The sequence below is a fragment of the Onychomys torridus genome, chromosome 14, assembly GCF_903995425.1.
Source record: "Onychomys torridus chromosome 14, mOncTor1.1, whole genome shotgun sequence".
NCBI lineage: Eukaryota > Metazoa > Chordata > Mammalia > Rodentia > Cricetidae > Onychomys > Onychomys torridus.
In genome coordinates, this window is record NC_050456.1 from 76,819,689 (window position 1) to 76,831,757 (window position 12,069).

The 12,069-nt window shown below is 48.8% G+C and overlaps 1 protein-coding gene across 1 annotated transcript in view; it reads right to left on the minus strand.

Annotated features, from left to right (window-relative positions):
- Positions 1-615: 615 nt before the first annotated feature.
- The window catches only part of Rtl1 (retrotransposon Gag like 1), a 33,053-nt gene continuing 21,599 nt past the window's right edge, over positions 616-12,069 (minus strand). Inside the window, exons 3-4 of the mRNA XM_036205745.1 lie at positions 5,765-6,033; positions 616-5,503 (exon numbers count right to left, since the gene is read on the minus strand). Coding sequence (XP_036061638.1) covers positions 1,572-5,503; positions 5,765-5,948 — 4,116 coding nt within the window. The 5' untranslated portion in view covers positions 5,949-6,033 and the 3' untranslated portion in view covers positions 616-1,571. The remainder of the gene's footprint in view (positions 5,504-5,764; positions 6,034-12,069) is intronic.

The window sequence follows — 12,069 nt, forward strand, 5'->3', positions numbered from 1 at the left end:
GTTTTGTGCCCCAGCCTGTTTACAGACTTCTGGTGGAGGGGGTACTTCTGAGTAGGGTTACAGACTTTGTGAGTGAGGGCTATTCCCTCATTTCCCTATTCCCCCAGGAGTTCCTTCCTCTCCTCAGACCAATGTACCCTCAGGAAATCCATTTTTAGAGCAGGGATCTAGGCCTTCTCATTGGGGGCAACTGTGGGAATGGTTCCAAGGCAGTCCTGTAGACCCTCCTTAGCTGTGAGCATTGAGCACAGCCTGCCCACTTCTCATTTCTCATGTGACTAGAAGGCTGAGACCAGAGAAGAACTGGGATTTCTGGGCACCTTCCCTCTGCCAGATGAGCTCCTTTGTCCCTTTTCCACCTGTATCTCCCCTTGGAATGAGTCTGAGGGGATGAGAAAGAGAGAAGAAGGGAGGTTTTTTGCTATGTGTCTCCATGAGCTGTTTCAGGAAAGAGCCAAGCTCTTCTGTCCAGGCTCCTCCCACCCTTGTATATGCCCACCCTCACCCTCTGTGCATACTCCCTGCCCCCATGCTCCCTCTTCCCCAAACCTGCTATCACACCTTCCCTTTGAGGACAAACCACAAAGCCAGATAATCTTTTATTCTCTTTATTTGAGGGGCAAAAGCAGAAGCGGGATGGAAAAGTATAGGAAGGTGCTCCTTCCCATGAGAAAGAGCAGTGGCCTGCTTAGAGCACTCTGGGCTCCTTGGCACAGCAGGCTGGGTATCTGGGGCTTCACCAGTGTCCTTGGGGGCTCCCTCCTTTATGTGGGGTCTCTGGCCCCTGTACTGTCCAGCTGTCAGTCTTGGGAATGAGAGCCCCACTTGGTGCTACCACCTTTTCCGGTGGTCCCTGAGTCTCAGGGACCTTCAAGGTGGGCAAGTCTATCAGGTAAGTCACACTGGTACGTCAGATGCCCCACAGAGCAGCTCTGCTCAGGTAAGTTCAGAGTTCAGGGTCAGATTAAGTGCCATGGGCGCCAGACCAGATGGGTAGCGTGGGGTGGGCTTTGCTTGCTTGCGGGGTGGGCTGGGAGGCATGGCACCACAGTACCTCGGGAGGTTGGGAGGGGGTGGGAGTGGGGCCCAGGGGAGTTGGAGCACCGGTGTGGAGGTAGAAGTCAGTGGAGCACCCAAGGTCAGTGTCCCAGGATGCACAGGTGGCCATATGCCACTCGGGTGGGAGGGGTGGGAGGGGCTCCCTGGCATCTGCTTGCTTGGCTGTGCCTGCTGTGCCTGCTCTGCATCTGGCCTGGGGTGACAGGGTCATTGTTGCTCATCACTGCTTCCTCTCATTGACTTCACTGCCGGCTGTGGGTCTGAGGCCCATTCAGTTAGGGCAGGGTTGCACAGTCTTGGACAGTTAGGACAGAGTTGCACAGTCTTGGTTGGTTCTGGGACGCTGATAGTTGGCTAGTCCTTTAACACAGATGATGTTGCTGGTTGATGAGTTGAAGTTGTGGCCCTTCACAAATGGGTTCCCCTTGGGTCAGGAGTGGCACGAGAGGGCACCGGATTTGAGCAAAGCTAGCTGAGGCACAAGGGAGGATGGCATCAACTTTGTTGTGTTTTCAGTCAAGTTCATCATCTGATGAGTCTGGTAGTTCTTCTACCCTTGCCTCTTCCCTGGCTGGGGAAAGCAGGGCCATTCTGGAGGCCATGGTCAGGAATCGTGTAAGGGCCCGGGCCACCTCATCTCTGCTGAGCAGAGTAAGCCGGCCATCGGCACCAAGAATGTAGAGTAGGCGGTTGTTGAGGAAATCTAGGACCTCTGGGTCCATCAGATTTCGTGGGCGGAAGGTGACCGCTTCTTGGTCGCCAAGCAGGGCTTCTTGCACGTCGTTGTCCTGCGCGTCCTGCGAGGTGTCTTGCAGGCCGTCATGCAGGCCACACTGACGGTAACGTTGCAGGTCGTCTTGCAGGGCTTCTCGCAAGACGACATCTTCATCACCAACGACGTGCAGCTCCAAGTATCGTTGCTGGTGTGGGTCAGGGAAGATGTCCTCCTCGGGGTTGACTCTGACCCCGAAGAACTCACACAGGGTCAACCAGAACCCTGGGGTGAATCGCAGGCCCCGTGGGGGCTGGGAATGCAGGGCATTCCGATGCCAGCACCTGGGGCTCAGGTACAGTTCAGCCAGCTCTCGAGCTGGGAGGGTGTTGGCCCGTGCTACAGGGGGCATCTGGCTGAGCAACTGAGCGATGGCTGTGGCCATGCCCCTACCTGCAATGAGGCTTGAGTCCAGGATGAGTCGGAGTGTGTGTCGGGGCTCAGGCCTGGCCACCTCCAAAGAGGGGGCAGGCAGTGGAGAGAGGGGCTGCCTCACCCTCATCATCACCAGGAGGGATGCCACACCCAGGACACTCTTCCAGTAGAGCAGGCTACGATAGAAGTGTAGGACAACGGACCGGATCTGGACCCTGCTGAAGTGGGTCATCAAGCTGTTGAGGATCTGTTCTATTGGGATGGTAGAGAGTAGATCCTGCACCAGGGCCTGCCGATTCAACTCTGCCCATTCCTGGTCTGACTCATCATCACTGTCCTCGGACTCAGTCTCCTCAGTCTCGGTCTCGGCCTCGGACTCAGAATCAGAGAACGAGTCCCTTTGGCTTGCCCTCAGGGCAAGAAGCAGCAGTGGCCGCATGTACCTGCCTCTCATGCCTCTCTGGTTTGGATTTCTACGGGACAGAGCTCGGGGATCATCTTCATCAGGCAGCTCCATCACATCAAAATGGAAGTGAGAGAAAAAGAAGACCCAATGCCCAGGGAGAAGTACGGTGAGCCTGTCATTATTCAGAGAGGCTAGATCCTCTGTGTTGAGAAGGATCATGATGGGCTCCTCGGTGTTCTCCAGGTAGCGACACCACACTATGAAGGAAGCCCGGATTGGAAGGATCCTCATCTCCACTTGAGGGTACTCCACCTCGATTGGGGAGAGATGTCGTGAGTAGAAAGCGCAGGTAGCTTTTTTGCCAGTTTCCTCATCAGTTTGGATCAGGGAGGCATGTAGGAATGACCCAGTGACGCCTGTTTCCAAATAGAATGGGTTCTGAGGCTTGGGGTGGTACAGAATGGGCGCCTTTCGGAATGCCCTCTTCAGGCAGTCTAAGGCCTCCTGCTGCTCTTCTCCCCAGCAGTAGGGCTCTGAGCTCAGCAGCAGCCTCACCAGGGGCTCTGCAATGATAGCAAAGTGCTCCACAAAGTGGCGGTAGGGGTAGAAGAGTTCGATAACAGTTTGCAGACACTTCCTGTTGCTGGGGGCAGTACACCCCATGATGAGGTTCATGAGGGTCTTGTTCAGTTTCACCCCTTTGGGGGATAGGACGAAACCCATGATTTCTGCAGTCTGGCGATGGAACTGGCTTTTGTCCAGGGAGCAGTGGATGTTGTGACCGCGAAGGCGGAGCAGGACTTGGCGGACATGGTCAAAGTGTTCCTCCTGGCTCATTGAGTAGATCAGGACCTCTCGGCCATGGGCAATCACATAGAGTCCTAGGATGTCTTTTAGGATTAAGTGCATCTCATTATCAGAGTCGTCAGCGTATGAGTCTATTGTGAAGGGCCGGTAGCATCTCATCTGGTAAAGGCTCAAACCAAATGTTGCTCTCCATGTGTCTTCTGTGTGTGTGAGGCTGTAGTCCACCCTGGGTTCCTTAGCAACGTCTCGCAGTTCCAGTTTTGTGAACCATGTAGCTCCATGTAACTGGTCAAACAGTTCTGGTATCATCTGTATGTAGTCCTGTCTGTCAGTCAGCATGTCATATAGTATCCAGTATTGCTCTTGCTGCCTGGCTTTTTCTTGCATCCTGGCACTCACAGATTGACAAGGCCTCTTGGAAGAACTCTCATAAAGGACGTCGTTGCGATCACTGTCTCCAGCCTGCTGAAGCTCAGAGGGCTCTGATTCAGAAAGATCATCGGATCCGTCTGAGCTTGGCTGGTCGGAAGTCTCATCATCTGCTTCCTTCGGGTTAAACACGTCGGACAGGTCTGAATACAATTGTGGCAATCCGGGTAGCATGGCCATACCAATTTTCTCCAGTGCGATGCATGGTGGGGGTGGGTTGGAGCAATTCTTCAGGCAGTAGGGAGAGTGGAAGGTACAACGGCCTTTGATCCAGTCAACTTCAGGTGCATGGGTACGGAGCCACTTGATGCCGAGGACCACAGAGAAGTGGGGTGAAGGTACGATGTCAAATTCGATGTACTCATAATGATTCTGCTGGATACACATCAGGGGTTCAGTGTACAGCCAGATGGGTTCATTGCCGATCAGGGAGCCATCCACGGTTTGGACTGCCTGTGGATAGGGTCTCTCATAGAGCTCCACGTAGTGTTCTTGGGCAAACTTCTCATCCATGTAGTTCCCTTCTGCTCCTGAGTCCACCAGGGCCTGTACTGCGACACTGTGGTAGGGGTTCACCCTCACCATGAGCAGCAGGAAGAGGTGGGCACGATTGATGTCTGGATGGAATGCGTTGGGCAGCCAGCTGCTCACACTCCACTTCTCTGGGGCAGGTGAGTCAATCCAGGTCATGTTCCTTGGGCGGGCCTCAGGGGGCAGCCTGAGTATTGCCCTTCTCTCTGCCAGCTTATCTTCAATTTGCAGGACGAGCACCATCAGGTTCTCCAGGGATTCCGGCTGGGGGATTCGAAACAGATAATGCCTGATGTCTTCATTGAGCCCCTGGCACAGGTGGGCCTGCAGGACTTCATCAGGCCAGCCCAAGGTGGGTATTAGACTCTGAAATTCATTGATGTATTCGGCAACACTGCGATTCCCCTGCCTGATACTGAACATGGCATCTTCTGCCACGCGCAGCGTCTGCCGGTACTCGAACATTTCTGACATGGCTTCGATGAAGCCTGAGTAGTCGCTCAGTAGGGGGCTGTTCTGCTCTGCCAGGCCATTGGCCCATTCTAAGGCTAGGCCAGACAGATGACACATGACAAATTTCACCCGTAGCTGGTCATTGTGAAACATTGATGGGTAGTTCTGTAGGGTCATCTGACAGAGCACAATGAACTCATGGTATTCCCTCCGATCTCCAGAGAAGTGCCTGAGTTTGGGAAGCCGGCCTTCTTCGATGGCTTGCATCAAGATCTTCTCTGCTACTCCCTGTTGCTGTTCGATGTCTTGCATTCGGAGGAACACTGAAATGATGGACTCCATCGTGGCCATGACTTCTTCCGGAGAGCTCCCAGTCTGACTGTCCTCTTCGAGGTTCTCCTCATCTTCGTCTTCCAGGTCAGTCTCATCTCCTTGCTCTGTCTGGGTCTCAGATGAGTTGACGAACACTGAATTTATGCCATCAGATGAGATAGCAATCTCACTGAGTGGATCCTCCCCTTCCTCGTGTGAACTATCACATGACTCCTCCATGTCTTGGAGTAGGTCATTGGGTGGATCCTCTCGTTCCTCACATGGGCCACTGGATGGTTCCTCCAGGTCTTGGAGTGTATCAGTGGGCAGCTTCTCTTGTTCCTCACATGGGCCACTGGATGGTTCCTCCATGTCTTGGAGTGTGTCAGTGGGCAGATCCTCTCGTTCCTCACGTGGACCACTGGATGGCTCCTCCATGTCTTGGAGTAGATCAGTGGGCAGCTCCTCTCGTTCCTCACGTGGGCCACTGGTCCCCTCCAAGTCTTGGAGTAGCTCAGTGGGCAGCTTCTCTCGTTCCGCATACAGGCCACTGAACGGCTCCTCCAAGTTTTGTAATAGATCAATGGGCAGCTCTTGCATTTCCTGGGTCGAGCCACTGCGTGGCTCTTTTTCTTCCTGGGCTGGGCCACTGTCTGAGCCCGCCTCTGCCTGCGCCTGTACCTCGCTGCTGCCTGGTGTCTCCTCAACGGTGTTGGATGAGCCCTCGGAGGACTCCATTTGTTTTGATGATGGATTATTAAGCTCCATCATCGTCTCAAATGAGTCTTCAGAGGGTTCTATCATGTCGTCGGTTGGAAAGGACTCTACTCTGAAGACAGGTAAGGTTGTAATGTGTGTGGTCAGAGACCGAGACTGTGAAGGTCAGAACCTAGGGGCAGAAGGGATAAAAGCAAGAGGAAAAGTAGAAATTTAGAGTCTCTAGATGTCAGGGTCAGATTCTCAAGGACAAACCAGATGCCCAAGTAATTAGAATCAGAGAGAAACCAGAGAAATTCTCCCTGCATTCAATATAGTCTCCTCCTCTGGTCACTTGGGGCACCTCAAGGGGAGAGGCTCAACCCTTGACCTGCCTCCCAGGCAGAGTCTGATTGCCCCGCCTGCCTACTTCCTCCACTAGAATGAGAAATTCACAGTCCATAAATTTTGTGGAGCAACTGGCCCAGAGCGTCCTCCATGGCAAGTGGCACCTGGCAGGGCACACTTCTGGCCCATTTTGCCCTGGCACCCATGCCTGGTCAGTTTCCCTTCCCATCTCTAGTCACCCGAAAGTCATAAGGTCACATCTCAATGCCACTCAAAGCCACTGCTGGCAGGCTTGGTGGTCTGGAGCCAGCCCAGCATACTCGGTTGGAGGCGGGATTCCACAGTGAGATGATTGCTGTCTCCCAAACTCTGAGGAAAGGGGAGAAATCGGGCACTTGGCCACTGCCCTGCCAGTTGGGTCAGCAGCCAAAAATAGCTCTTATTTCCTCCTCCAGGCTCCAAGCTGAAATAAGTGGGAGAGAGCATGACTTTTGGTTTTAATTTTCTCCCCATAAACGTTTATAAAATGCCTACTGTGTGCTGAAAGGTTGCACTTTTGTTGCTTTATCCTTGGTCATACTTTGGGGGGTAGGATGGGGTAGATTTCATTTCTCAATTTGATCTCTATCCAAAGCCATAGTCTCTCCAGTGCTGAGATGGAGGTTTCCAAACACCCTCCCCAGCTTTTAAAAAATCTACCCTCCAGGATTGCCCTGGTCTGCAGGGCTCCTGGAGCTTCAAACATCTGGCCTCAATTCTGCTCATGCAAACATTTCTGCTTGCCTCTTGGATCCTATCTTTCTAAGTTTCCCCTCTGCTCAGACAGGGACAGGCTTCTCATTCTTGAAAGTACCCCTTCTCTCTGTCACTGTTGATTTCCTCCAGTACAGGGGTGTATCTAGCAGAGTTACAAAGCTGGGTGAGAGGAGGGCCCGAGACCTTTGAAATCTGATTGCCCTGGAATTTTTGAAAATCTGGCCATGGGAGGATTTAGTGCACGGAAATTGAATTTAAAGGGATGTATTGGTTTACAAAACAAATTAGGCTATTGAATATCCCAGCCATACGACTATTGTCTTTATAAATTCAACACCTTCTGTTACTTCTCAATTTTCTTTTAGGGTTACTAAGCTGACCTGTCAAAACACACACACACACACACACACACACACAAACACACAAACACACACACGAACAAATAACAACAACAATAAAAGCCAAAAACCAAAACCAAAACCAAAAACCCCAAAATATAATAAACAAAAATCTCCATGCTGTCCTTTATGTAAAACTACCATTGGCTCAAATCCATACCTTCCCGCAGGATAAAAAATTTGGACCTGCAGTTTCTCAGAATTAGACATACCCTTGTTAGCATGACACTTAAATTTGATCATGCAATCCCTCTGATTAAAGCCTCTCACTGTTTATTTACTGTCTGCAATATTAAATCCAAACCTTTTGTATAAACACATCTGACATGTAAACTTAACCCAAAACCATTCTCTGGCTAAAATTGAAAGGCCATAGAGTAATGCACAACTTGGACTTGTCATTCCTGGAGGTAGAGATCACAGTTTCTAAACCTGGTGTACAAATTAGGTAAAACAGATATCTCAGAAACATGCACAGCATATTGCATAAATCAACTCATTTCCTCTTCATAAAAATCCTCTATGGCATGCACTGTTATTGAAATGTAGAATTTAACTAATTCATCTACAGATTCATCTGTCCGACATAAAAATCTCAGCAGGTTTCCCACTTAACTTCATGGTTTACAGTTTAAATTTGTAGCAATCTGATTAACAAATTAGAATATTCACCTTCTTAATAACAAGTTTACACTTAAAAGATTAACAAATTCGATCATGTAAATGATTGACTTTCTGCTTTCCAGCCTTCAACTAAAACTCTCACTTTCTGAATATCTTAATAAGCCTAGATATCAGAATTTAAACTTTTAACAGAATAAACAATATTTATCTCATGATTTCCTATTTAACATACACATTTCTTCTCTATACTATGAAGTTCCAATTTCTTAGCATAAATTAATTTTTAACCATGTGGTTTAATTGGTAGCTAATCAATACAAAATTCACAGTTTCATAGCTCACCCCAGAAACCCTTGACTGCCTTCACACCAAAGATCTTACATAATAACAAAAGCTCATACTTCTTGTAACATGCATGCACTCACTTGTGTAACTTCTGCTTACAGCCTCACAAAGTCTCTGCCTTACCAATGAGATCAAGCCTTAAAGTGGTCATAAAGTCATACATTTCTCAGCAGACCGAGCCTATTCAACACACAAAGTTCATGATGTCATTCTCCTAAAATCTCATCATGGCGGGGGTCCAAATTCCTCAGCATGGCATGACAGTGTACTCCTTGCATTCCTCAAAACCGTGTCCAAACCTGACATGCTATGTAAATGTCATCTAACTTCTCAACCCATGTTGTAAGTTACCCAGCTTCTCAGCACAGAAGCCTCACTAGATGCCCTTGTGCTGAGGGGCAGTGGCCATTTACCCATGCATCGAACTGCTCATCCAACTCACACACCTTAGCATACAGCATGCTTTAAATCATCAAATTCCTTTGGAGACGAAACTCTTGACCATTTCACTCCTTAAAACCCTTTCTTGGTCAAACTCTAAGCATCCCCCTCCCCACACAAAAGGATTAAAAATGCTATCTCACCCCTCACTCAGGATACAACAGTGCCTTCGATGTGGACATGAGTCACGTCTCTAACCATGTTGTAATACCCACTTTCCTCTCTGCTGAATCCATAAACTGCAAGGAGTCACTCCCAGATTTAAAACATTGCAAAGTTTCTTTGCCGCATCAACCCCCAAATTCCTAACAGACAGTGCAGTATCTTGTCATGCCACTTACCTCCAGGCTGGTCCATTTTAAAACAAAACAAAACAAAACAAAACGAAAAACAGCCAACAAGTCTTCCCCATCACACTTTTAAGCCGTTTATTGGCTTAAATCCAAACTTATTAGAGTGATATTATAATCTGGTGTGTCATCCCTTAGAATAAAATTCACACGTCTTAGCACAGTTCATTAAATCTGAGTTTGTAACTCCACCTTAAAAACCCTGCAGTGTCTCTTAATTGTGCACAACATAAAAAGTCCAGATTCTTGGCATACAGTGAGAATTTGATTTCATAATCATGCTATGTTGTAGCTATCAAACAGAAAAAAACTCACCATGTCACTCCGTTAGAATTGGATAAATCAAATTTTTAAGCATGTGCAAAAACTTCATCACGTCAGAGTCTCTAAATAAATTCCAAATTTCTCTGCACAGTCCCCATCTTGGTCATGTAACTCCTCTAATTAAAACCTTTCTTCAGTGTCAACATTAATCATATCTTCTTGGCATGCCCTGAGAGTCAAATTTTGGCATTCCCTCAACACAGTCAGAATGTTTGGGCATGATCCTTAAATGTGTGCCTGTTAACTTTCCCATTTACGATTTCTCAGTGTTTCTTGTTGCTTGTAATAATAAAGTCCAAAGCTGTTAGCCATAAAATATATTTTATCATGCTTTCTACAAGCTTATCTCCCACAAGCAAACAATCTCACCATTAAGTTTTTTAAAGCCTTTTGGCGGAAGCCCAAAGCCCTTAGTGTGATAGAAAATTTTGATACCATCACCCCTCAATATAAAGTGCAGATTTCTACCCCAGAAACCCAACGATCAATTAATACAACTCCCACTTAAGATCTTTTCACACATTTCCAGCAATGCTAAAAAGTTCCACTGCCTTTGAGTGACACTCTCATTTAATCATGGCATTCTTAGCTTCCAACCTTAAAATTTCATGTCCATGACATAAAATCCAAGTGCCCAGTGCTGAATGGAGCCTGGAGCAAGTATATCTCTTGCAGAGAACATATAGATTGCTCTGTATGCTTGGGAATCTAGAGCTTCAGTTGTTCTGACCATCTGTAGCTTCCTTCCTCGTGTCTCCTTAAGTGTTTCTCTAGAAAGACTGCGTCTCCTGTCCCCCATCCCAAACTCATCTCGACTTTGTTGTTTCCCAGAGCTTTGTATTTTTCAAAATCTTCAGTCCATTAGTTTACCCAGCAGTCTGTTCCCATTCTTTTCTGCCCTAGGCATCCTGTTTGGACCCCACAGAACTGGAGACGGCTACCACCGTGCAGCCCCACAGCAGCCAGGAGGTAAACACTGCACCCTGAACAATAAGGCCCTGCTGGAGGTGAGTGAGAGCTCCTTGTAGCAAGAGGAAAGACCATTTACACCAGGTGGCCCAGCTCAGGGATCTGCCTCTCTGGGTGGACTTGGGGCTTGACAAATGTCCTCCTCATTCTCTGATGTCTGTGGACAATCACCTAGGCTTCCTCTGGCTCTTGCTCTTTCCCGGCCCACCCTGCATGCCTCTAGGCTATGTAGAAGGAACTTTCTCTGTCCTTCAGATTCATCTCAATGTCTGTTCTCAAACCTCTCAAACCTTTCATTTTGAAATTCCTATTAAAATCTAGATCTAGCACTTAGGGTTGGAGCTACCCTTTGGGTCTTTGTTGTGACCCTAAACCCCACAGCACTCAAGACAGACACCCCAGTCTCACCACTGTTAGTGTCCCGAGACTCGGTCAGGTCAGCTCCTTGCTTGCCTCTGAGCAAGTGGCCCATGGGGTCAGGCCTGCTGCGGAGCATCTATGAAGGGTTGAGTGAGGGGGGGTGTGGGGGGGGCAAATCCCTCAGCGAATACCTTTCCCTGTACAGTAAAGGAAATCTGATTTTAAAAATAGAGCTTGGAAGAGGAGATGAGAAGATATTTAGGAGCTGAGTTGAGGGTTGAGCATGGCCTGGGGGGCAGGCAGGGGTGGAGGAATTAGGGGAAAGGTGAGGACAGGGAGGAGGATGGGAGCCCCCTACAGGAGCTTAGGAGGCGGATGAAGTCAAGCAGGGGAGAGGAGGGTAGCCATGCCTCTCAAAGACCTGCCCTATTATAACTGGTATCTTGACTGTGGGATGAGCATCAAGTGAAGACCCCTGTTACTTTAGACTTGTATGAGACACTCAGAGGCTCTTAAGTGTGAGGGACACAGCCATTAAGTCTTAAAGGTTAAGTTCCCTTAGAATTACTATCTTTTTGTCTTTCCTTCTGATGCCATGGGTGGGAATGGAGCACCAGGATGGACATGTAAGGACAGTGAAGGATACAAATTATGTTATTCATTTATTTTGTTAGACATGTCTGTCAAGATGTGTCCTTGGCAGGCAGAACCTTAGGATCTTTGCTGGTTTCCCTGGTGGAAAAGTTTATATCAGCCCCTCTTCTTATTCAGGTTTCTGGGAGGTTGTAGGACTTCCCAAAACCCTCAGCAGGACTGTCAAAAGCCCCACTGGGAGCTCGGGTCAGGTGTCATGGTCTCAGCAGCCTTAGCATCTGCAGGGAGCAGGCTGGGCTCAGCCCATATCTAGGTCTCTACTACCCATTTCACCCTGACTTGGACATCTGCGATAGGGAGACCCTTCACCTCTCTCTACTCAGGAAAACAAGCAAACTCCCCCCACCCTGTGGTTTGGGTAGAAATCCTTGATCAGCAGGCCTTCATCTCCAGGATGGGGCAACGACATTTTTGAAGGGGGAATCCCATAACTCTGGGTAAAGAGTGAATCAAAGTAGATGGAGGACTCTTTCTTTCTTGGGTTTCCTACCAGAGTTGGAAGCCTCTAGTAGAGGACCCTCAGCCTGTTACTTGCCTATCCATCCAGAGGAAGAGTGGTGCCCTTGACCCAGCAGCATTGTGTCCTGGCCCATGCCTGTTTAACTGGCAGTTGGGGGGCAGCTGGATCACTCTCCCAGAATAACCATGGAGGGGGAGAAT